The sequence below is a fragment of the Caretta caretta genome, chromosome 2, assembly GCF_965140235.1.
Source record: "Caretta caretta isolate rCarCar2 chromosome 2, rCarCar1.hap1, whole genome shotgun sequence".
NCBI lineage: Eukaryota > Metazoa > Chordata > Testudines > Cheloniidae > Caretta > Caretta caretta.
In genome coordinates, this window is record NC_134207.1 from 217,424,596 (window position 1) to 217,451,548 (window position 26,953).

Genomic DNA, 26,953 nt, shown 5'->3' on the forward strand with positions numbered 1-26,953 from the left:
GACAATGTGTATTGTTTAGCTTTAAAGTAATCCAATTTAGCAATTATGTTTCTTTTAAAATAAACTAACAGGTAAAAAAGTAGATCCTCAGGCTCATACAGGCTTGCTGCTAGAGAACCTCAGATGTACATACAACACTATGAAACTTAATCCATTAATGTATGAAAACTCAAGACATGAGAAAATCAATTTTATTAGAAAACACTGGATTGAAGTTAGTTATTAAAAAGCTACAGGATCCAAGTTTACTTTCAAAAATTAACTTTTAATAGCATTCTTTCCACGAGTGCACAATTCCTTTTAAAATTCCCATTATGAAGTCCCTTTCAGAACTTTAAACACAAATAGTGATATAACTTAATATTCCCCTCAGTTTACTAACATTTTAAGACAACTGATGCATGTCCAAATACACTGACATATGAAAGATTTACCATGCTTGATCAACTGAATGCAAACAGATTATATTTGCCACACAATTACAAAAGCAACAGTTACAGCTTCTATATTACAAAAATAGTTATCACCTATTAGCATCTCTATACATATATTTAGCAATATGCATTTTCTGTACAATGAACACTAATAGTGGTTAAATTGGTGGAAAATTACTTATTAAAACAAAATTAAAGGACTCAGTAATTAAGTGGCTTAATTAATAAATAGATAATGTAAAATCTTTAATGTCCAATAGACAACTACACCAAAACTGTAGACTTGTTCCCCATCATCAACCATGACAAATGGCAGTATAGTTACCGGTGCACTACCAATACCTAAAGCAGTGACTCAGCATTTTAATCCAGGCTAGGGAATACTTTCTGGTATTCACAGATCCCACACACTGGGGCTTGTTCTCTGCTCTCCACATTTCTTACCAATTAAGAACTGTTTCTGACAGATAACGATGGGTTCTTGATAATCTTAAGTACATCCATGTCCCAAGCAGGCCCATAAAAGAATAGAATTCCATGGCCAGCAGAAAATAAACTACGATTTCTTACCCTGTCAGTATAACCAATTAACTAAATTAGGGTTTAAGGGTTTCCCAAATGAAACAGTGTATGATGTTTTTGTAATGCATCTAGTTGTTACCATTCCAGTGAGCAAGACAGTTCAAGACTGACCTAAAAATCATTCTAAATAATGAATACTATTACCTTTAGACCTCCTATCACACTAAATTCATGTTTTTAACATGCTGAATAAAAAGTTTATTAGTTACTTATTATCCCAACACATTTCTGATTAATACAGTTTAAGATATATTCCTTTTCTAGAAGGGGAAACCTACCTTCTTTAAAGTGTTGCCAGACATGTAGTATTTTGGATTATTTTTTACTTAAATTATGACAAGTGTCAACCAAGGGCCTGATCCTGAAAACCTTACTCATGTAATTAACTCTTGCACATTAACTAGTCCCACTGAAGTTAACAGGAATATACACATAATAAATGGGTTGTGGAGTCAGGTGCCAGGTTATTGGCAGACAAAACTTACAAAATGTTTTCTGGTTATAGACTTGTTACACACATTTAAGAGAACTTCATGTTATATTTTTCAGCTTTTAACAACGGCAACTAAAAACATTTTGCCTGTAACACTCAACACACCACCTCCAAACATCTCAATCATTTCACCCTTTCCAAGGACATATTTCAGTAATCAGCTGGTAGCACTAAGTCCATGATGAAAATGTAAAGCCTCGCTGGTAAGTAGTCTGCTCTAGTCACTGTACAGTAAAAAACAAAAACAATGTTTTGAATTATACTACTATTTAGCAGATTACTCACTTGGAGAATTTCAAGGACAGTTTGTATCAAAGTTGATCAGTGTGTGTGTTAAAATAAAGTTGCTAAATATATCAGCAATGTTAATATTAAGGTAATACACACATCAGAAGTGCATTAAAACTGTCAAACTATACTGCATAGCAAATTATTAAAGCACACTGACCTCCACATTGCATAATTTTTAAAAATTATGCAATCTTCTACCAAAGAGTCTCCAGATGAAGAAACAAGTTACAAATGTGGTGGAACATCTGGAAGGCATTTTTTCCCCACAATTCATGAGTAACAACGTATCATGGGCTCTGTCTTTCAGAACAAAAGTTGCCTTTGGAATTCCTCTAGTGTGTATTCAAGCAGCAGATCTCCAGTGTTTGTGGAATACTTTTTTCTTTTTTTAAACATTTTAAATTAAACAGGTTCAATTTTTCTAGTTAGAAACAGATCAAAGTGTCTAGTAGCTTATTGACCTAACATGCCATGCAGTTTACCACAGCATAAATTAAGCTTTTAGTTTTCTAACAATGAATATATTTGACAGTTATGTTTTAAAAGCACATTTTCTGTTTAATGTCATAACTGCACATAATTTATTATTTGTATTACCATAGTGCCCGGGATCCTGGTATTTGACCAGGACTGCTCTGTGCTAGGTGCTGTACAATCACAGAATAAAGAGGTGATCACTGCCCCAGGAAGCTTACATCATCCCAGTCATATTTCAATAGAGTTTCTATTTTAGAGTGCAACAGATCTGCTACAGAATAAAAACTATGAAAATGCAAGTGACAAACTATACCAGAGATATTGTTTGCATTACAACAGTGCAACTTTAAAAAGAAAATGTCTTACATTATAGCACCAAGTTACAAATAAGTTACAAGAAAATTACACAAACATTTTGGGAGAGTGGGGAGTCCAAGTTGTAGTTAGGATATTCATCTTCCTCAGCTCAAGAGAATTAGGACTAATTTCTAGGTTTCCTCAAGTGCAACCAAACAGTTGGGATTAAAAGAGTGGATTTTCAGTATAATCTGAATTTCTCTTTAAAAAGTTAAATACATGTAACAACATAAATGAGCCTTAAGAAGAAGAGATCAATCCAGTTAAGAGTAAGTGTATGGGTCATTTTTAACCAAATACATCTGGTATCAGCTGTTCTAGTATACATTTATATTAGCCTCTCCCTTCACCCCACATCGCAGTTCCAGAGTCATTTCCAAGCTAACACATTCCAATGGATACAAAGTAAGCACCTTAATTTAAATTGCATATCATCTCCTCAGAGACTTTGTGGCCAAATAAATCAGCATTTTACAAACCAAATTATACAAGGATATGCTTCACTATGGACCTAATTAGTAGCTTTTGGGGCTTCTATGAAAAGGGAATGCTTTCCAACCTACGTTTCTTGTACTATTTCAGGCCCTGATTCTGCATAAGAACTCGCTCATTAGCCCCTATCATACACTCAGGTAGATCCTTTTTCAGAATCAAGTCCTTAGCAGTTAAATATTAAGAACTCTACATTTTTGTCATCTTGAACCAAAAGTTTCTTAGCTGGACTAGCCTAAGGAAAGTAACTAGCTTTTACACAGATGTATTACCACTGACAGCACTGTTCACAGAAAGACACATTTTATTAATGGATCATTTTCTCAAAATAGCCAATACCAAGAAGCTTATGTAGAAGTAAAATTGCATAAGAGTTTCAGTCTATTTCTGAACCCACAGTTTTGCTCATGGAATGTTTTGCACTGTATCATTGGCAGGTTGTAGCCTTAAATCTGGCATGGCCAGATCCAGAAAGAAATACACCATGATTTAGGGAGATCCTGCAGTGGCAAAGTGCTCTAGAGGTGGTAACTCTTACCACACACTACTCTCTGCTGCTGGCACAGGGGCCTGGCCAGAGCCTCTCTATATCCCAGTCACTGGCTGAGAAATCAGCCCTTTTTAACTGTCAGCAGTTAGCTGCTCCACACAAATACTGGTACAAGCTCCGCACACAGCCATCTTAGTATCACCAATCACCAACCCCCACCCCAGGCATGCTTTGTTACTGCCAGCCATGGTCAAAGACTGGGCATTTGCAACTAAATGTTTATGTATATAAGAGCACTAGGTTATATTAAGTTCAGTAAAACTTTTTTGATTCGGATTTTACACCATTTTTCGAGTTTACAACCCACAACCAAAAATATTTTTAAGGCGGCAAAAAGTAACTTGGTGTTGAAATGCCAGCATTGTGTCTTCTGGTTCAGTGTGAACTGACCAGCACTATTTTACAGAATTGTGATGATTTAGAGTCCAATAACGCAAAGAGATATAGGCAGGCACATCTTCGCACCCAGGCAGAACCCTTAGCAGGACCATCACTTATAGCAGAGTAACTTTTTCTTTTTCTTTTTCTTTTTTTTAAATTAAATTGTGAAGTTTAGCTCCATATAACAAAAAATGTGAAGAACAAAAAACAAAATTACATTTTTAAACTTTCAGACTATTTCTTAACTGAAAAGTTACCTTTAGAATATAACACTACTGCCAATGAACTGGATTTGTATTTCTAATATCCTATGTTAGAAAGATATGGAAGCATTAAAGCGGCAGTACCTGTTATTTAAAAATACTGTTCATTTTAATTTAACAATCTAACCACTCAATAGCACAGTATACATTAACCTGTAATTATCCAATTTAGAACTAACTAAATCAGGATTCTTTTAACTAAACTGAAGACATTATTTGGATTGAAGTAAAAGAACAAAAAAGTGTTTTAAAGACATTAAAAGTAGTCTCCAAAAATCAAAGAAATGTTAAGATTAAACATAAATTAAATTATGCTCCTCATAAGGTGAAATGCACAAGCACACAGTTCTGCGGCCAATTATACCTGGCATTCAGTGACACTGAAAACATTTACTCAGGACTATTTTGGTTTGTTATCAGAAAGTAGCCACATCTGAGTTCTTGTAGTTTAGTGTTTGCATAGGTACTTGCACTTTAAAATAAATAAATAAAAAAAAAAGTCACTCTCCAATCTCATAATGTGAAGTGTGACAGCTCAAGAGGATTTGGGCAACTACTGCTTATTCAGTCGAGAGAGATGTTAACACTGACAAGTAGTTTAGGTACACATTCTTTATATTTCAAAGCAATTATGATTAGTTATATTTTCAGTTTACACTTAGCTGCCCAAAAGCCATATCTAGATTTCCTATGTATACTGTTTAAGTGATTACGTGTAAACTTGAAAGTGATACACTTGTACTCCAAACTACTACTACAAAAAAAAAAGGGGGGGGGGAAATGGTAACTTTATGCATTTTATATTTTTCATTATCCAATAGAGACTTCAACATTCTTTAACTAAGTGATGAATTTTGCAAAGCAGTCATGAATTTGTGTCATATGCATGATTCATTTTTAAAAATATGAATGTAATGAACATTTTCCATAACTTCCCATCCTGGGACACGGGCAGAGAGGAGGTAGAAACAAAAACAAATGAACAGTAGCCAACTTAACACCAGATCCAAAATTCCACATTCAAGGAAAACAAAAACTTTCATTCAAGTCAATAACAGTTTTGTTTGTGCTTAAGGAGTGTGTGTGTGTGTGGGGGGGGGGGGGTAAATCAAGCAGTTAACCTATAACGGAAGCATATCTAAAACAGAATTCCTATACAAAGAAAGCTGTATTGTCGTAAGTTTACTAATGCATTCTCAAGTTACCACATATGCAAGACATATCCAGACACTCTAAAGGAAACCGGTGACTTAAATAGAAGCCTTGATCTGTACTACTGTGTTATAGTTTCATTTCTCAGTAAATAACTTTTAGCTTATATATTTATTCCTCTCTCACAAATGTTCCTTAGTGACATTGTTTCATCTATACAGCTAAATATATGCACATTTACTTTAAAAATCTTGTAGCCACATTGTGCTGTAGGCAATAATCCAAGCTCTCTGTCTAAAAATTTAAGATGCATTTTTTGTAATGAAACAATCCGACAGAAATATCTACATATCATAAAAGTAAACAGAAGGGGAAATACACTGTTCAACAATTGTGGCTATATACATTTTGCACTTTTCCTCCTCCCGCAGATCGTATTGTAAGCGAACAGACCCTTCAGGGTTGCTAAACTTTACACACACACACACACCCCTTTTAAATAGTAGCAAACCTGATCAACGTTTCTACTAAGACGAAGTCTGGCAGCAACAACAGCCATCTTTTTCTTCCTGCATCATCCACTCCACCACTTTTACTGTGGAGGTCGAAGTACGTTTAGATATTCTGACTGGCCCATTTGATAAGTCGTGTTTCCACCACAGTCTACATACTGGTACCTCTCCTGGGATATTTGTTCAGAGTGGCCAAAGTAAGAGGTCGTCACTGTCACTCTTAAATACAGACAAAAAGAGAAGAGACGTTTGGTTTGTAAAGGCTACAGAAAAGGAATTTGTGAGATGATCAGTATTTTAAATCAGATATACATTTTCTTCAAAAAGAAAAGGAGTACTTGTGGCACCTTAGAGACTAACCAATTTATTTGAGCATAAGCTTTCGTGAGCTACAGCTCACTTGATGAAGTGAGCTGTAGCTCACGAAAGCTCATGCTCAAATAAATTGGTTAGTCTCTAAGGTGCCACAAGTACTCCTTTTCTTTTTGCAAATACAGACTAACACGGCTGTTCCTCTGAAACCTGTCATTTTCTTCAAAAAAATTTTAAAACAGTTTATATAAATATAAGCAATTTTTATTTCACATTAGTGGCTAGCTAAATTTTAATTAAAAGTTAATATTGTACTACATGCCCAGAGCTACTATTATATGTGACTACACTATACTTGGAGAGGATGGTGAAACCAATGAAGTGGTATCAATTTACCCTAGCTGAAGATCTGATCCATAAAACACACTCCTAGCATATCCTGTTGAGTTTTGTGTTTTAAAAATAGTCATGATGGACTGTATTCAATGTTATTAAGACAAAACTGTAAAAGCCCAAACTTTGATCTATTTTTTTATTATCTGGGTGCAAAGGAAAGGTAAATATTTACATCCAAACCATCCAAATATTCAACACCTCTGGTCTTCACACCAACACAAGAAACTGGCAGCAAGCTTGAAAACAGAGACAATGTATACAGGTGGAGAAGAGATGGGTAAGGGACAGTTTCAGGTTTAAACTATAAAACCTAGTGAGATTTCCGTAATTTTTAAAATTAAAAAAAAAATACTATAACCATGCCTGCAAGTGAGCATAACTTATTTTAAAGGCTTTCTTAAAAACTAATTTAGCAAATATGACTTATCAGACCAATGGTCCTGGAGACAAAAGGTCTCCGGTCACAGAGCAGACAGAGCACTGGCATTGGCTGTGCAAGTTTCATCACCCTTCCAGGCTCCATGTTAAGGCAAGATCACATTTACACAGCAAATAACAATTTCTTAGAAGCTGAATCATACAAAGGAACGATGACCCATTTAGTAATTTTAACACATTATAAATTAGAATGTTTATTCATTTTACATAGAATATATTTCCCCCCATATTTAAGAACATTGTAGATGAAATTTTTTTCAAATACACTGAATGGCTTCACTAATTACTTTTATGCACAAATACAAGTGATCCATACTTACTGCATCATGACTACTATGTTATGCACTTTAATAGATGGCAAGGTACAGTAATCACTGAAATAACAAAACCAGAATTAGACTAATCAAGTGGTAAGATTTAACAAGCTAAAATACTTTTTAAATAACTAAAATTCTAATAGAGTGGATATTTATGTGCTCCTTGGTCTTTAAAGAAAACTAAGTATGAAGAGCTGCTATTAATGTAAATTAACTATAAAATATTTTTAGTAAAAAGTTGCTACAAATAGAGCATATTGGCATCTTCTCTACACACAAATCCCTTTTTAAGTTTACATGCAAAAAGTCATTCTATATAATTGTAGATTTTTTTTTTCCTGTTAACTGCTTTTTAAAGTGAGGAAAGGGAAAGACTGTATTTTAACAACAAATGTTTAGTCATAGGCTTGCAATTTAAATTTAAATTTCAAGCAGGGGATTGCCGGGCTCTGTAACCAATAGTTCAATTTAAATCTCAAGATATGGGCAAAGAAAGCACAACAGAAAAGCCTCAACACATCACTAAGGCTACGTTCACACTACAGCTTAAGTCAGTATAAGTTATGTCACTTAGGGGTGCGAATAAACTGCTCGCCTGAGCTACACAAGTTACACCGACCTAAGCTCTGGTGTGGACAGAGCTATGTCGGCGGGAGGGCTTCTCCTGCTGATACAGCTACCACTGCTTGTGGGGGCTAAAGTAACTAAGGGCTTGTCTACACTTACATTTTATAGCACTCTAACTTGCTGGCTCAGGGGTGTGAAAAAAATCACCACCCTGAGCGCAGCAAGTCTGAGTGCTTTAAAGAGCGCTCGGAGCCGGGCTCCCAGCGCTCGGAGCCGGGCTCCCAGCGCTCGGAGCCGGGCTCCCAGCGCTCGGAGCCGGGCTCCCAGCGCTCGGAGCCGGGCTCCCAGCGCTCGGAGCCGGGCTCCCAGCGCTCGGAGCCGGGCTCCCAGCGCTCGGAGCCGGGCTCCCAGCGCTCGGAGCCGGGCTCCCAGCGCTCGGAGCCGGGCTCCCAGCGCTCGGAGCCGGGCTCCCAGCGCTCGGAGCCGGGCTCCCAGCGCTCGGAGCCGGGCTCCCAGCGCTCGGAGCCGGGCTCCCAGCGCTCGGAGCCGGGCTCCCAGCGCTCGGAGCCGGGCTCCCAGCGCTCGGAGCCGGGCTCCCAGCGCTCGGAGCCGGGCTCCCAGCGCTCGGAGCCGGGCTCCCAGCGCTCGGAGCCGGGCTCCCAGCGCTCGGAGCCGGGCTCCCAGCGCTCGGAGCCGGGCTCCCAGCGCTCGGAGCCGGGCTCCCAGCGCTCGGAGCCGGGCTCCCAGCGCTCGGAGCCGGGCTCCCAGCGCTCGGAGCCGGGCTCCCAGCGCTCGGAGCCGGGCTCCCAGCGCTCGGAGCCGGGCTCCCAGCGCTCGGAGCCGGGCTCCCAGCGCTCGGAGCCGGGCTCCCAGCGCTCGGAGCCGGGCTCCCAGCGCTCGGAGCCGGGCTCCCAGCGCTCGGAGCCGGGCTCCCAGCGCTCGGAGCTTATCCCCTCGTGGAGGTGGACTACCAGGAGCGCTGGGAGACCTCTCTCCCAGCGCTCACGCGCGACCACACTCGCACTTCAAAGCGCTGCTGCGGGAGCGCTCCCACCACAGCGCTTTGAAGTTTCCAGTGTAGCCAGGCCTTAAGTCAAAGGGAGAGCTCTCTCCCTTCAGCTTAGAGTATCTCCACTAGCAGCGATGCTGCTGTACCACTGTAAGCTCTGTAGTGTAGCTAGCCTAAGATTTCTGCCGGACTCCTGGTGCAAAGTTGCAAGGGAAAGAGTCAACAAGGTTGGCAGGCTTTTTTGATTAACTCTTTGTGCCCACCCATTTTAAATTTGGACATTAAGAAACATGAACAATAATTATGGCAGTAAGATTCCGAGCTAAGTTATGTATTTGAATCATTAGACTTGTATGTATTCTTTTAAAAAGTTCAGAAAATACAAGTGTTTAAGCATTTGTAAGCTAAGTTTGTATTTCACATTTATTCTAATGTTTATTAGCAATATTTTTTTTAAATTTTCTCCAAACATACCAAGACACTAGTTCTCATTGAGTACTATGGCTTAGACCCTGCAATTGGTGTCTACAGTTGTATCAAATTGAAACTTTTTTTGACTGTGTATGAATTAAATACAAAAAGCTCATCTGAAAGATGTTCATGGACAAAAGATTCTTCATATTATGGTAACAAAAATGGCAGAGTTAAGTTTTACCAAACTACAAAATTCAACTGAAATTTCAACCCAAATACATTTCTTTTTTGAAGTTATAAATGAACAAATGCTTATAAATTGTCTCCTCAATTGCAACCACAGGAATTACACCATTGTACATCCGTAGTGACATCCATAGTCCAAAGAGGATAAATATAAGGGATATAATCCCTCATGTTTGCATCATAAATCAACTCCCAGCCAGACAGTTAGTTAGGAAAAAAACTTTCTTGGAGCAGATTATTGTAAATTAGTCCATTACAAGAATTCTGTCACCCTTCTCTGAAGCACTGGGTGCTGGCTAATGCTAGAGACAGGAAACTAAAGTAGATGAACCAGTGGTCTGATTGACTACAGCAATGCCCATGTTCCTGTCTACCATTCATAAAAAAGCAGTATTTGCTTTACTACTGTATATTTAGTAATTCCTAATCCAAATATAGCACAAGTACAGCAATGTGGTAAATGTTAGTTTTTAGTGGGCACCATATATAGCATCATTAGTACAATGTTGTATACACACACACACACACGTATTTTAAAAGTCAAACACTTACAACATGTAGCTCATTTCATCCTGTATGACTGTGGGCACCATATAATCAATCTGGAAAAAGACCCCAACAATAATTCAATGAAATGATCAGAAAACACAGGATCAAATATGGCTCATTTCAAAAACATATCCACATTTACCTGCTTCATATCCAGTGGACCAATGTTGGTGATATTGTTTAGCCGGGCCTTCCCGATAACCGTTTTTGAAAACTGAACTTGGGCTGTAACGTTTGCCACTTCAACAGAATAATAATTGTTGTTTGTTATATTTAGGGTGTTCTGCCATAAAATAAAATAAAAAGAGAACTTTAGAATTGCCCATCATGAGTTTCTTGAAAAATAACCATTTTGAAAATTGTTGAGTAGAAGACATTGAAGTGTCTCATATCAAAGTGAAGTAGTTGTATAAATTATCTTTTGCTTTATCTATCTAACTCTGCATACTTTTCTAAACATATTATCTAAACAGTTACAGTGTTTCTCAAATGCAGCCATCAGGGGCTTTTCTTGCGGCCACAACCTCCTCAGCTGTGATGGAGGGGTGGGAGAGAGGAAGTGGCAAAATAGCGGCCCTTCCCTGTTGCTCCTGGATGGACTGCACTGTTGGTTACTGGGGCTGCCAGCAGGGGTTGGGCCTTGCCCCGCTCTGGAGACACCTGGGGCACAACACTGGAGGAGGAGCAGGCAATTGGTGAGTTCCCCACTTTCCCGGGGTGATGGGGCTAGACTTTGGGCTTCAGCCCTGGTGTGACAGGGCAGCAGCAGGCCTGTTGCTCCAGCCTCATTGCTTCAGGCTCCAACCCCGGGCTCTGTCCCCTGGCCGTGGGGCTTTGGGAGCCGGCCACAGGGCTTCAGGCTCCAGCCCCTGCCTGCCTCCCCCAGCCACTCACCCATCCCATCACCCCAACCCAGGTTTAATTTGTCCCCAGACTTGCCAGGGCTGAGTAAGGCTGCTGTGAAAAGTGATATTTTTAAATAAATTACAAGGATTTGGACATGTATATGTGCTATTTATTTGTTTTTCCTAAAGCTAATCAAGTACTTTAGGGGAAAAAAATATGAGAGCGGCTACCAGCCAAAGTTGGTGGCCACACTCCGAGTCCACCAAAAAATTTGTACTGAGAACCAACATGTTAAAACATGTTTTAAAACACTAGGTAGCATCTGGTGAAGGCAGAGACAGTGGTGTTTTCACAAATGTTAATTAATATTTTTACTAAATCTCATTTCTTATAAGATAAACAAGGTCTTAAATGGCAAGAATGTGAGTGTGGTAGAAGTATACCCAATTTTCTCCCTTGCAATATCTGTCAGCTCATTAATTTATGCAGGCCGTAACAGGAAATTCACTTCTGTTCACATAAAATGAACAACTGGGTTTTCAGCAAAGATTCCAACTCCATGAAGATTTGTGAGAGAAAGGAAAACTGAATCTACTTTCCCAGTTCACAGGAGAACGTGGATCTGTAATGCATACACTACATGGGGAGCATTTAGCTATTGTATCCACAGAGTAGCCCCTTTTCTTAGCCTCCTTCCAGCATGCTACCACCTTTGCACCAAATTATTTAGAGCCATCCCTGTTCACTACTCTATCCAATTCAGCATGCTGGTTCTAAACACTTACGATACTTACATTTTAGGTGGTCACATTTTAAGAGGTATCCACCTCAACAGTTGCAATCACCTTGTATACTATTTTTAGTGAAGTACAGGTATAGACTTAAGGAAGGCATATCTTTCTTAATAGTAGACCTAGAATCCTGGCACACCCTCCCAAAGCAGATCAGGAAAAATCCCAGCTTCTACCTCTAAGTCACACTGTAAGACCTCTACTGTTCCCCAAAGATCCAGACCAGATGAAAGTCTCACAGTAAACTGAGGGTAGCAGCCCATGAGTATGCAAACTGGAGAGAGAATTTGACCACCTGAACAGTTGTCACTATCTTTATAATCCACATAAAATCCCGTTGGGGTAAACATTGTCATAATGCTTACAAATAAATGATATACATTATGTGCCTAGTAAAATTCTATATAAAAGCATTTTTGACTGGATCCATACATTGTGTTTTAAGGGGCAACTATTTACACAAGTTTACTGTTCACTTTACCACAATGTTCAGATTGTCTTACCGTAATATTTAGATATATTATGCGCCTACTTGTTTCATAACTGACATATACGGACTTCACTCCAATGTATTCGACATCGATGGAACGAGGAAATAAGAAGAATACAGCCAGCCCAGAAAGGAGTAAGCATACAATTACAGAAGCAGTCACATAAAGTTTTCTGGAAAAAAAAAAAAAAAACGAAAAAAAACCTGTTAATCTAGTGATATTACCAACAAAAGTGATTTGTTATAAAATTCAAACCGCTCCTTTCCTATAGTTTATTTTCTTTTTAAGTATATAAGCATTCCTCTGTAAAATCAAGATATTTAATCCAGTCTGTCTCAATCTTTCACTCTAACTCCTTAAATTCCATTTAAGCTGAGAGCAATTAAACTGCATATTATATTTAAGAAAAATCTTGGCGTGTAGGTTAATTTTGCTTTCAAGTAGAGTTCAATTATGGAAGTAATTGATGTAATTAGTGACTCAAACTTCAACAGATATGGATGCTCTGGTCTAAAATTTTTAACCTTATTCTGGAGCCCAATTTAAGAAAAAGACCTCAATCAAAAAATACTCTTAATTTGAAATAGAACCCTCAGAACTGAGAGAGCAAGGAAATCAAATTCTGAAATATTGTCATATATGAGAATGAGGCTCCCATATGCCTTTCAAGGCACCTTATCTTACAGGAAAATATATTTTATACTAAAGCTAAATAGTAATGCTACTAGTTTGCTTAAATGTCTGTTTAACTAAGAACTGTGACTTTTGGTTTCTTGGGAAAAAAAGCAAACCCTATGAAATAAAGCCTTGTAATACGGCTTTATAAAACTGCAAATTTGTTCCAAGTTTTGGACAATAAACAATTCTTCAGAACTGACCTACCATTGTACCATATCTAGATGATTCTTAACCTCACAGTATAATCTTCAAGTCCTCACAATTAAAGTTGTAGAATGTGACAATTTTCACATCCCTATAAAAATGGTATCGCCATTTTTCAGTATTATAAAATGAGTGGTATACTTGCAAATAAATGAGTACATTTTTAAAAAAAGCTACAGCTTCAGTAAAACACATTAGTGTTGGAAATCAGAACTTGGGACTGGTTTAGCAGAGAGATGACAAACCTAAAAGAATTATAAATATCTCTCTATTCACTAATATTTCCATGTACTTGTTAATAATTGTTGCCAAATTAAGTATTGTAGGATTTCTAATGTCTGCTATACATGAAAATAAAAGTCTATTACAGAAAAATCCAAAACATTTTGGTCACTATCATAAAATACATCATAAATCACTAAGGTTCAACTGGTTTAACACATAGGCAGATCTAATAAATTTAATAGAGAAAGCAGCAACAAAAAAGGCTAGACCAGAACGATGAGTTTACTGATCCTTGACACTGGATGACCAAGAAACTATCTAAAGAAATATATAACAGCAATTGACTTATTTGACAACAGTGGGCCAAATTCACTGCTGAGTTAGATGCGACAGTGAAGTAGTGTCTCCTTACGGCGGCAACGAATCTGGCCTTTTGCCTTCAGGTTAAAAGCTACTTTGCCCTTTGTCTAGAGCAGAGGTGGGCAAACTACGGCCCGCAGGACAGTCCTGCCTGGCCCTTGAGCTCCCAGCTAGGGAGGCTCCGCCCAGCCCCTCCCCCGCAGCCTCATTCAGTTCACCGTGCCACCAGCGCTCTGGGCGGTGGGGCTGCGAGCTCCTGCTGGGCAGCGCGGCAGTGTGGCTGGCTCCAGCCAGGAGGTGCAGCTGCCAGTCCTGCTGCTCGGAGCAGCATGGTAAGGGGGCGGGGAGCGAGGGGGTTGGATAAGGGGCAAGGAGTCCCAGGGGGCAGTTGGATGGGGCAGAGGTTCCAGGGGCGGGGGGCGCCCACAGTCGGCAGACCAGGAACGTGGAGGGGGGCTAGATAGGCGTGGGAGTCCCAGGGGGAGTGGATGGATAGGGGTCGGGGCAGTCAGGGGACAGGGAGCAAGAGGGGTTGGATAGGGGATGGGGTCCCAGGGGGGCAGTTGGGGCAGGAGTACCCGGGAGGGGGCGGTCAGGGGACAAGGAGCAGGGGAGTGTTGGATGGGTTGGTGGTTCTGAGGGGGGAAATCAGGGGGGCGGGGGCCAGGCTGTTTGGGGAGGCACAGCCTTCCCTACCCGGCCCACCATACAATTTTAGAAGCCCAATGTGGCCCTCATGCCAAAAAATAAGTTTGCCCACCCCTGGTCTACAGTAAAGGCTACTGGATTCTCAAGCAATATACAGCCACAGTCTTCTAAAATGTTAATAATTCAATATAACTATAGCCCAAAAGATATTGTACTGCATTATGCACTGTGCTACAAAATACCTTGTTAAAAAACAGGTTTTTGTGCTACCCTGCAGCTCTGTTGTTAATGTTTTGCGAGTTAGTTTAAACAAACAAAAAAAAAAAATCTATATTCTGATGCTAAATGTGATGCAATTTATCAGCAAAAGAAAAGTTCATCATTTCATACATTCATATTCTTACTGTAACTTACGTTCTTCTTGGCCTCAGCCTCTGATCACTGTATGGAATCAGAGCCACAAGCTGGTTTTCCTGCCCTACAAATATACAAGAACAATTTTCAGAAATATCTTTAGGTGGACTTAGTTATCTCTAAACAAAAACAGTGCAAACAGCATTTTCCAGCAGAATATAATGGCACCTCATGATGGATTTTTGTTTTTAATAAAAAAGTAATTAAAACAACATTTTGGAAAGTGTCCTTAGGTATGGAACATCTCTTCATAGACTACACAAAAATCCTTTTAATTTCCCGTAACAGAACAATCTGTGGGTGTATTAAGGGACATGTGCTTTTATCTCAGAAGAAAAGTTAAGAAGCAATTTTTTGACAGGGCAGCGAAACGAAATACTGGTTTCTCTGGAAGACAATTATTTGTATTGCATTAGTCACCAAAAGCACCAAACAGAACTAGGGGCTCATTAGACTAGATGCTATATGAACTCATGGGAATACTAAGTACAAGCAGAACTTGCATAGAAGAGAAGTTGAAAGTATGTAGGTTATTTAATGTGAAAGTTGTACAAGCAGCAGGAGAGGAGATAAGGCAGATGTAGCAACACAGCATGTGACAATAGTTGGTTAAAGTGTGGAGCCTAATCACAGATATCTAAATATTAATGGCACCATTCAGCTCAAACATAGCTTTTGCGATAAGGTATTGCAAGGGGAGGTTAAAATAAGTTGAAGCACACTGGTTTCCTGTCCACACCAACAGACCTCTACATTTTTCTTATGAACCCACAGCCTCTTCTCTGCACAGTTTTCAGTTATAGACTCATGACTGGGTAAACAAAAACAAAGCCACACAAAGTTTCCTCAGAGCATAAAAATCTTTGTGTGAAGAGCTAGAAACACGGTAAAAGGTTTGAGAAAAATTCTGGAATATTTGTTCTTGTTTGAGAGAAACCGAAAAAAATAGTCATGTGATTGTTTAAATATAGTCTTCAAACTTTGTGAAAAAAAGTATTGTAGTGCTACTTTTATTTTTACTCTGCGTTGTGTTGAACAGCTGCATTTCGCCAAAAGACAAGAAACAAATTCCATATGATTGCTACAGTTTAACAAAAGCATGAATCCAAGTACGTTGTGCTCGTAATTCCAATTGTGAAATATAGTCTCCTATATTCAAAATTTTGTTACCTATATTGAAATCTTATTTTCTAGCACACTGAATTTTAAAATACCAGTTCACTCTATTAGCCAGTTCTAATGAAAATATTTTATTGCAGACTTTCATTAATTAGTTCACATTTTAATATTTAGTATGAGACATGCAAACCAAATAAATGGTTTAATAAGTCACCCTAATGCAAAAATTGAATAAGGGTATGTTTAACAATTTTCTATTTTGGATTTACTAAACAAACATTATATATTAGAAACATCCTCAACGTAAGTGTTATCTATTAACACAACACCACCTAGTATTACCATAACAGGATGATTAAAAACATTTCTATTTAATTTGTTTACTTGAAATATTTGACAGCCCTTTGTATGGGTCTTTCACATGGCAACAGGAGAGAAAAATATATGGTTGTAAAACTACAAAAACAGAAGGACATAGGCCAGATGTGATGCCTAATGATGTTAAATCTTTTAGGTTTATGTAAGCCACTACACTGATACTGATATTAGTTGGAAATTACATCGTCTTCAAATTTGTTGCTATTTTTTAAAAAATGATTTTTTTGTCAATGGTTTTGGAGCCTTTCCTCCCAGAAGATTCTGAAATGCTTCACAAACTGTACTTGAACAAGGACTTCTAACCAGTACTGAAATACAGCTCTCTCTGGAGTAGAATGTGGCAGCCGTTCTATGCCAAAACAACATTTTACTCCTGGGGGAATTCTGCACCAAAAAATTAAGAATTCTGTGCACAGTATTTTAAAATTCTCAAAATTCTGCATATTGTGGTGTTTTGACAAAATATAATCATGCCAATTTCAATTATTATGGTAATTTATTTCTAAATATCTGTCAGCAAGTATATCAATACAAACCAAAAAAAAAGAATCTGGTAATTTTTTTTTGACAAATAGTTTCCTTACTAGGCATATTAATACAGAATTTTGAGTAATTCATTTAGATTACAATGCAGAACTGTATTTCTTGCACCCGTCAGAAGCACTACAAAGGCTTGGGGGAGTCAGGGGTAATGGAGGAGCTGAGGGAGGAGGAAGGAGCCTGGAGTGAACCTGGAGGGTTGCTGGGTATGGGTGGGAGAAGTATGGAGCAGGGGTTTTTTGGGGGGTGGGGGAAACTGTTAGGGAGTTGGGGAGCCTCCCCCATGCAGACCCTGGCTGACCCCAAGTCTCTCCCATTCAGTCACGCATATCTGCTCCGTCCCCACACCCCCCAGCCCCATGGGTTTCTGCAGTCTCCTCCACCATCCCCATATATCCCTGCAGCCTCCCCTCTTCAGTCCCCATGTGGCCTTGCACCTCCACTCACATTCAGCCCCTGGCTCAACGTTGTCACCCCACTAGCTCTGAGCCCAAGCCCCAGTCTCTCCCCCCCCACCCCAAGCCATTCTGAACAACAGTCTGTGACCTGCCCCAGCAGCCCCATGTGTCCCACTCTGTCTGTCCTAACTTGGCTCCGCAGGCAGGGTTCTGTGATGAACTTCTACTCCTGGGGGAATTCTGCCCCACTGAGCACTCACAGAATTTCTCCTCCCCCCTCCCACCCCCAAATTACATTATGACCCACAAGTGCTGCAGTTCTGCCTTTTGCCCACTAGCGGATGTTGTGGTGCCAGAACAGTAGGCTGTGTTCATGCTGCTGGCTGTTCTGGCACCACAGTGTCCTCTGGTGGGCGAAAGGCAGAACTGCAGTACCTCTGGGGCAGAATGTATTTTCTGTGGAAAAAAAAGTTCTGTGGGACACATGAATTCTGTGCGTCCACCGTGGTGCTGAATTCCCCCAGGAGTAACATTTTTATGAGGGGAAATGAAGAATAATTTGTCAAATTAAAGATGCAAGAGTAATTTTAGGAAGATTATACTTTGCAAAAATAGAATTTGATCAAAATGGGGCTAGTACACCTAACGCTGTGTCTTCTATAGGAAAAAAAGATGAGCTAACACATGGTAATATGCTAGTGACGACAAGTTATAATTTTCACGCATATTAGAAGGTCAGGGTAAATCCTAAAGGGAACATCTAAAACTACAACTTTCTGGTCTTCACTAAGATTGTACCTCCTGTTACCTAACACACAGTAAGAACTCTAGTGTCATCAAAAAAGTCTTCTACTGAAGAGATGGATTTTGCTTTGACATGAGCATCTACTACTCATTTGACCAGGCTAACTAGAATTGGTTTTAGGACTGAGGCTGAACATTTCCAAATGATATCTGTAAAATACACCATAATAAAGGGTACAGCTTAAAACTAGTTTGTGACAGCTCTAGATAGAGAATACTTAGCACTTTAAAAGTGTTTATATTTTCAAAGCAGTGTACACCAGAGTACTTGAAGGTGCATGAATATTTTTTTAAACCAGAATGCTGAATTTCAATAGCACTAGATATTGGACTTTGCCCATATTCTCACATTATCTACTAGCTAGCAAGAAATTCTCCAAGGAATGTCAGGTAGAAAGGATAACACCACCATATGATGAAGTCCCATTAACTATTTCACTCTCCTGATCAAATATACCTTTGAGGACCTTTGCAGCAATACTGTCAGGAGCTCCAGCATGCACAGACAAGGGCATCCTCTTTTAAGGAAAGGAGAAGTAACAAGGGGCATCCAACAATGCAGTCACAGGAGAAAATCATTCTGTGTCCAGAAACACAGACTACCTATTTAAACAGATTTTCCCAAGCCACAACTGATGTTTACTATTCAATGCATGCAAAATGCATGGCTTTCAAAAAAACCTCTTCTTGTGGTATGTACAATACACAAAAGCATAACAGCCTGCAGAGAGCTGAATCCCTCAATTATGATTTTAAAAAACAGAATACAATGTATGTTGAGAATTATTGATGGTACTATTTAAAGAGGTCCAACAGCCTTCTCAAAGGCACAAAAGGCTGCTTTTTAAAAGAGAAAGAGAAGTAAAGCTTTTAACACAATATGCAAAAGACATCTAAAAGGAAAATGCTCTATCTGCTAATGTAGTTTCCGTAAAGGCCATTTTTCACAAGTATTTGTAGGTCATTTTAAGAGGTGTAATAATTTAAGGTACAGATTGTCTAAGCAAGAATTACGCCAGACTCTCTGTACCACAGTTCCTTACCATAGTCAAAAGACCATATTATACCTACCCTTGCCTAAATTCCTCCGTCTATAAAATGGGAACTACACACTATTTACCAGTTATAAAGAGCTTTGATATAACTGTTGACAAGTTATTGTATAAAACTGCAAAGTTAGAATTGTTAAATGTTTGGGACCAATATGTATGATGAAGTACAAGCTTACACATCAATCATCAAAATTGTTACTTCACAAAACTAATCTGACCATTTTTGTTAAATAGAAATGTATGCTGAAAACATTTAACAGAAAAAACAATCAGAAGATCGTATACTTGATGGACGGTTAGAATTCTGAATTGAATCACATGTTTTAAAAATAAAGGTTAGTGAGAACAATATTCTTAAGGGTGCAGGCTCCGATTATCACAGTATATATTCCAGTGAGAGACCTCATACAATGTCTCTCTGTATAACTCTGCCTAGTCATTTCAATATAGTTAAGGGATAAAACACCTAGATACAAGGAAAGTTAAGAGCCCATAAGCACGAGCAAATCAAGGTTAAAGTCTTGCACTGATTTTCTCTGATACAAATATTAAAAAGGTAATTTATAAAATGTTGATTCATCGCACTCAATCTGACTGGCTTGGTGGTGCAGAAATAGAAGAGAAAAACAAATTTCAATTACAGAATTGTAGCTATTGGATGCAGGGTATTAGTTTCATTTACAAGGAAATATGCTTAATTTTATCTATAACACCTACCACGTGGAATTCTCCCTGTTCCCTGGCAAGTGGGACAAGTGACACTGTCTCTTCCTGTAAATTCCACATATGGGAACTGTGACACATCCCCATTTCTTCCATCTTCACTATGGGATTCAGAGTGAACTAATCCATTCCTCATGTTTTCAGATGCCGTACCTCCATCATAGCCATCTTCCTTACACGTATGTAAAGGCAGGTGAGAAAAGGATTTCCCCATGTCTAATGGTAGAGAAAGTTAGAAGTATGTTTTAGGAAAAACAATCAAAAATGGTTTACTGTCTTCTGCTAAACCTAAGAGGCACTATTAATACTGCATTGCTTAGGAATTAAAAGAACCCAATTCATTTGGAATTCATAATAAAATGAAGTCAGAATAAAACAAGATGAAATCCGAAATTAAACAACTGACAATTAACAGAGGTCACTTTGAAGCTCTACAGCAGAGAAGTCAAACATATAACTTGCAGGATCCATCCAGCCCTACAATTGTATTTATATGGCACACAACGTTCAGATCGTCCAGAATGGCAACTTTTTTTTTTTTAAAAGTAATATTTGCAACTAGGAGCACTAAAAGGAAAAGTTTCCAAATATAACTGAGCATAACTGTTGCAGTCATATCTGCCTGAGTCTGCAAATAGCCTGTAACAACGACTAAGAAGTGTGAATGCCCCTAGACCCTATTATCCTAACTGGACATCAACTCTAAAATTCAATTATAACATTTCAGCAACAACATTAATTACTTCAGTGCTGATCATTTTAGCAAAAAGAACGAGGAAGGAAGTGAAGCCAAACGCCAAGGAAGGTGGGATTTAGGAGCTGCTGCACGGAAAGAAATGTAAAGGGGAATAACCCAGGAGACAGAAGAGAAGAATATAGGCAAGGAAAGATGAGAAAACAATGGCAGAGACAGAAATCTTGACAAAGGGGAGAAGAGCTTCCTGTTCAGCATTGCTGAATAATAAAGTACTACATAAATACCTAAAAGTTTAGTTTTCACATATAGGCCAGATTCTGAAAAGGATCTCTATCCAAATATCCCACTGACATCAGTGGGGGATGGTGTAGATTAAGGGGGAAAATGAAGTCCTAAATTTATACCCCAACCCACAGAAAACCAAATGTGGAATTTGGCCCTTTACAACAAATCAGTTTGGCACCCTTAATCTACAGCCTTCTACTCAGCCTGCTTTTCAAATCAACACTACAAGAGTTGAAACCCCAATTTTGACCAACTTTAACATTTGTATGACTGGGTGGACCATGTCATCCAGATTATAATTACTTACTTTAAAAATACTTCTAATTAATCTTTTTTAAAAAACAGCTTTTGGAAAAAACTTTAAAATAAAATATTGAGCCCTCTATCTGCAGCAATGCATAACAAATCTGTATTCCAAGCCTGAAAATTCACTCACCAGGGGCAACTAGGGAACTTTGCTTGAAGAGTCAGGAGCCAAAGACATCACTTTCTACAGAATTTAACATTTAATTATTACCTAAATGTTTAGCCATTATTATTACAAAAATAGCTCTAAATCAGTTTCCATATATAAGGCTATCTTCCTGTATCTACAGACTGTGTTAATGCCCCCAACCGGTGCTCCTAGCTTTCTAATGAAGAAGATTGAAATGGAAAGCTATCCCTGGAATCCTATAGGCATGAGTGAAACTGACAAGAATTGCATCATTTTCACTCTTATACTGGTCAGGAACCCTATAAACAGCTGAGACAGACAGGGGAGATATTCAAGGGGGTGGAGGATACAAAAACAGAGGTTAGGAGATTGGTAGAGTGCTACGGGACCCTCAAACATTGCAAATACCAGGAAACAGTGAAAGGGGTAGAGTAGTGAAGGCCCTCCACTTCCCTGTTGCATCCATCAGGAGGCTGAAAATTGGATGGAAAGGAAAAGCATATTAACTTGAAAACTCCTCTATCCCTAGACTGCAAGAAAGTTGAAGTTTCACACACTTAGAAAACAGAGGCAGATATATATTATCCCTCTACCTCACACCCCACCAAGCACGGTACAGGAAGATAGCTAATGAGCAAGGAGAGGAGTAAAAAGGCATGGACTTCTCGCCAGTACATTAGTCTCAGCCCTTGCTGGTGGCCCCTACTTTCTGTACCAACCTCTAACTGGAATAATCCTCCCAACCCCTGGGTTGGGGTGTGGGAGGGGGTGAGGGCTCCGGCTGGGGATGTGGGCTCTGAGGTGAGGCCAGAAATGAGGAGTTCTGGGTGCAGGAGCGGGATCAGGGCTGGAGGGGGTCAGGGGTGCAAGCTCCGGGTGGTGCTTACTTCAAGCACCTCCCGGAAGCAGCGGCATGTCCCCACTCTGGCTCCTACGCGGAGGCATGGCCAGGCGGCTCTGTGTGCTGTCCTGTCCACAGGTGCCGCCCCTGCAGCTCCCATTGGCCATGACTGCTGGCCAATGGGAGATGTGGGGGTGGCACTTGGGGCAGAGGCAGCATGTGGAGCCCCCTGGCTGCCCCTAATCATAGGAGCCAGGGGACAGGGGGAGAGGGAAATGCTGCTGCGTGGAGCGGGGCAAACCCCAGACCCTGCTCTCTGGCTGGAGCTTGAGGGCTAGATTAAAACATCTGAAGGGCCAGATGCGGCCCCCGGGCCATAGTTTGCCCACCCCTTCTCTAAATAGTGGGTGTATGGCTATGCTCCAGGCTAAACAGTAGGAGCATTATGATGGCAGAAAAATGACTCCAAGGTGAAATAATTTGCAAGTGTCTGTACCTTTCTAGTAGTAAGATTATATAATCTATCACTATCAGTGTGGATAAAAATTAATGTTTAAAAAAAATCTGATTTTTTTTTAATTTAAATCGGATTTTTTTGATAAAAAGCTTTGAGGGAAAAAACTATCTAAAAATTGTTTTAAGATACAGTATAGCTCAAAGATATCTCATCATGGAATAGGGATTATAAATCCTAATTCTATAGTATGAGACAATATATTCATGTAATGTTTAAGAAAAGTTTTGTAAATGAGTTCCAATAGTTCATGCATTAGGGACCCAGTCTTATGGGGTTCCACAAGTTTATGTATAGATTATTTAGGTTAATCTTTCTATCTAATCAATGGGACTCAGTGCTCAGTCTAGAAGATACCGTCAGAGATGCTTAGTTTTGCAGTTCTCAAACTGAGGAATTGTCTCCCCGGAGGTAACATGCTTGTTAACAAAAAAAAAATGTTTTAAATAAATAAATATATAAATATATAGAGGTGAGAAATACCAGACCTCAACTCTATTGTCCCTCTGCAAATTTGCATACACAGAGTCAATCCCTTACCTCTCTCTAAAAGTGCAAAGTTTCAAAAAGTTCAGTGAATAGAAGATTGTTGGGGGTGGAATAGATCTACACAAGAAAAAGAAGTCTGGAGATAAATGTGAGAAGCAAGGGACATACGCTTGTTGTGTTAAAATATTATAAGTTTGCCATTGAAGAAAAAAAATCCAGAATATGCAACGTTGTTTTAGTTAAATAAAACAATTTAAATGTCTGTCCAGTGATGTTCTCCTCCTAATACAGCATGGCAAGAAAATCCTCCAAATATTAATGATTAACCTGTTGAACTGGAGATAGTTCACCTCCCAATGACTTCATAAATATCTGCTTCAATTACCTTTGGTGAATGAAATAACCAACCATTTCATTTTCTGATATAGCTGTAAAACTAATGTGAAAAGTTTTCAAAATAAATCACTGTTTAAAAATGTATAGTGTGTACCTTCTAAAAATGAAACCTACATCTATCAGAGTTGTGAAGAATATGTATTAAGGTTATCAACAAAAATGCACTTTTATGTAGAAAACCATGATTAAATTGAGTCTTCCTGACTAGTGATTTAAATCAAATCCACCCTGACCACTATCAATCTTTAATGCAAGGTAGCACATCAACTACCATGACTTAGATTACAGTCTTCCACAGAGTTTGAAAAACTCACTAATGTGCAGCTTGATCCTGCACAAATTATTTAGATAAAGCTCCCATTGAACCGAAAGGGAATTTTGCTTTAGCAGGAAATGCAGGATCATGCCATTAATTTCCACTATGGTACTAGAGAAAAAAATATCTAAAATATAAAAGAACTCCATTCCTGCAGTTATACAATAAGGTGTCCCATATAGAATATGTAGTATTTTGAGACCTTGCATGCGTTCCTTTTGTATTGGACTTTTCATATTATTTCAATAGGTGGTAAAACCTACTGGAAAGGACAGAAAAAGGTCATACATTACTTACACTGATATCTTACTGATGGTCCCAGCAGCATTACTACATCATTACAGTTGGGTGTACACAGACATTTGCTTGAATTAAAAATCATGAACGTGTGTCAATATTCATGACCCATTTTGTTGGTTTTAGCAAGTATTCATACACGCCTAGTTTTAGTCACAAGAAAATTCATGATAACGAAACCTACTCATATGGGTATTCTTTCAACCATTTTGAATGTGCTTTGAGGATCTGGGCATGATCCAATAATGGAGCTGAAATACCACACAACTCAAATGACTAAAAACACAAAGCATATTATAAACAGAAAGCATCCACAGCACAAGCTGCAGCAAGTAGTTTGTGAACAATTTATAGACTGAAATATGTTCACACAAACCATTTAAATAACAAATTTACAATAATTTGAATTTGTCAGCAAACACAGAAATAGTTTCTAATTCACTAAATTATTCACTGATTACACAAGATGTCTCTGCCCCTCTGTTGTCATCAGTCCACTTAGAGAGTTTTATGATTCTGCCAGAGCCTTGGAGCCTGAGTTCTTTAGGTCAGGCAACAGAGCTTATTGCCTACCCTGCAGCTGGAAACATGCCCCCACTCAGAGCAGGTAGACAGGCTCACACTAGCACTGCTGGAGGCACTGTACTAAAAATAGCAGCATGGACATTGCACCATGTGCAGTGGATGGGGCCAGTCACCTGCCTCAGACCTGTGCCACAAGGTCCACACTTATTTTTAATGCTAGCTCAGTCAGAGCAAGTGTGAGTCTCTCTGCCTATGCTGAAAGGCACAGTCTCTAGGTAGACATACCCAGGGGACCATACTTTTAGATCCAGAGGACATGGATTAATCCCTGCAACTGTTATTCTACAACTGCAACTAATTAGAAGATTCAAATGCCAACTGTAACTGAAAACTACCATTCCATCTATAACTTAAATATTTACACCTCAAATCTATAAACATCAATTCTGAATACCCCAATACAATGGGATTTAAAAAACCGTAACATTTTGTAGATGAGAATACAGAAAAAAAGCAATTAGGGGAGCTGCCTGATCTCAAAACTACACAGCAAACCAGTGTCAGAACCAAGATTAAACACATGAATTCCTGGCTTCTAATTTGTAGTCAATTCCTTAGACATAATACTTCTTAGTACTACACTACAGCCTATATCAGCATAACTTATGTCACTCAGCAAGTGGTTAATTCATGCCCCTGAGTGACACAAGTTACACTGACATAGGTGTTCATACGCACAGCACTATGTCGGTGGAAGAGCTTCTCCCGCCAACACAGCTTATGCCGCTCATTTTTTAATGTCTTTACCAGCAGCACCACTGTACATATAGACATGGCCTAAATGGATGCAACTTTTCTTTTAAAAGACAAATTAAAGGTGGAGTTCTTATTTCACTCTACTATACACAAAATTAAAATGCCACTCTAAAAAAGCAAACAAAATGATAATACACCCAGTTTTAAAAGCCATTTTATTGCAGTTGCCTGCTCTATCAGCTGAGGATTACTAATTACTATTACAAACTCTCCCAAGATATAAAAGGTAGAAGAGGAAAAGAGACATGACTTGGTATTCACAAGTCTGTTCAGCCTGGGTAGGCACCTCTAATGACGTGCAATATACAAGCTTTAACAAACTCCTTGTCAAATCCCCGCCTTCAGCTATCCACTAAGTACACAGCAAAAAGTGTTGCAAGAAAACACTTGAAACTTGGGACCTTGAAACTTATGTGGCGTGTGGACAAAACAGAGAGATAGCCCTCAACGCAGACAGGGCCTATAGCGTGTTTACATTTGAATCCCACAACCCCCAACAGTCATAGCAGGAAGCAGGAGGTTTAATTTCACCAGAGACCTAAATAACCAGCTGGTGGAGACCTCCCCACAAAACACACACATCAAAACCACAGCATGACAACACCACGCCTTAGCTATCCATCCCACCTCAGCACACAAGTCGTCCCCGTCCCCCCCCATAACACCGCTCCTGGGCCGCAGGTCCCACCCCAGCACACACACCCCGACACCCAGGTCCTGCGCCACCCATCCTACCTCACCATACAACTCCTACCCCTCCCCCCCCCCCCAAGGAAATACTGATATTGGACCACACATCCCACCTCGGCACACAACCCCACACACACACCCCGCTCCTGGGAGGTTGGTCCCACCTCGGCACACAACCCCAGCTCCTGGGCCGGTCCCACCTCGGCCCACCTTCCCCCCTCACACGCACACACACACCCCGCTCCTGGGCCGGTCCCACCCCGGCGCACAACCCCCCGCACGACAACACCGCTCCTGGGCCGCAGATCCCACCCCGGCGCACAACCCCAGCAGCGCCCCCCGCCCCGGCCAGCAGCACTCAGTGACCCCGGCCCACCAGGCCCCGCTCCCACCGCCCAGGCCACAACAGGATGGCACGGCCCGGCCGCTCCGCCCCGCTAGGCCCCCCCGCCGGGATGCCCGGCGCCCCCTCGGCAGCACCGACGGCCGCCGCCCCAGCTCGGCGCCCTCTCACCTCCGCGGCCGGGCTCGGCGGCTCGCTCGAGGCAACTGGGCTGCGTGCGCGGCAGGGCCCGGCTCCCGGCGGTGGGCGAAACAACGACGCCGAGCTCGGGAGCCCGGATCCTTCCTTCCTCAGCGAGCGCAGCACGCAGGCGCGGCAAGGAGGGGGCACCTGGCTAAGGGCCGACGGTCCGTAGGGGCGGGGCTGAGGCCCAGCGGCGAGCGCCCGGGGGGGAGGGGGAACCTC

General features: G+C 40.2%; 1 protein-coding gene across 2 annotated transcripts; it reads right to left on the minus strand.

The window, feature by feature from the left end:
- Window positions 1-244: 244 nt before the first annotated feature.
- Window positions 245-26,945, minus strand: TMEM106B (transmembrane protein 106B). Of its 2 annotated transcripts, XM_048838253.2 has the most exons (8): window positions 26,720-26,945; window positions 19,898-20,119; window positions 14,890-14,953; window positions 12,373-12,532; window positions 10,375-10,515; window positions 10,236-10,285; window positions 7,451-7,504; window positions 245-6,203 (listed from the first exon to the last, which is right to left on the minus strand). In XM_048838253.2, the coding sequence occupies exons 2-8, from the start codon at window positions 20,115-20,117 to the stop codon at window positions 6,065-6,067; spliced, it is 828 nt and encodes a 275-aa protein (XP_048694210.1). In that variant the 5' UTR covers window positions 20,118-20,119; window positions 26,720-26,945; the 3' UTR covers window positions 245-6,064. The 2 variants fall into 2 exon arrangements, with proteins under 2 accessions (XP_048694210.1, XP_048694211.1); XM_048838254.2 differs by lacking the exon at window positions 7,451-7,504.
- Between the last annotated feature and the right edge of the window lie 8 nt (window positions 26,946-26,953).

Excerpts from the sequence above, each read along its gene's own strand:
- TMEM106B (XM_048838253.2), bottom strand. The coding sequence starts at position 20,117 with ATGGGGAAATCCTTTTCTCACCTGCCTTTACATACGTGTAAGGAAGAT. Across the intron at positions 12,533-14,889 it reads AGGCTGAGGCCAAGAAGAAC|AAAACTTTATGTGACTGCTT; the intron begins GTAAGTTACAGT and ends TTTTTTTTCCAG. Across the intron at positions 10,516-12,372 it reads TAATATATCTAAATATTACG|AACACCCTAAATATAACAAA; the intron begins GTAAGACAATCT and ends ATTTTATGGCAG.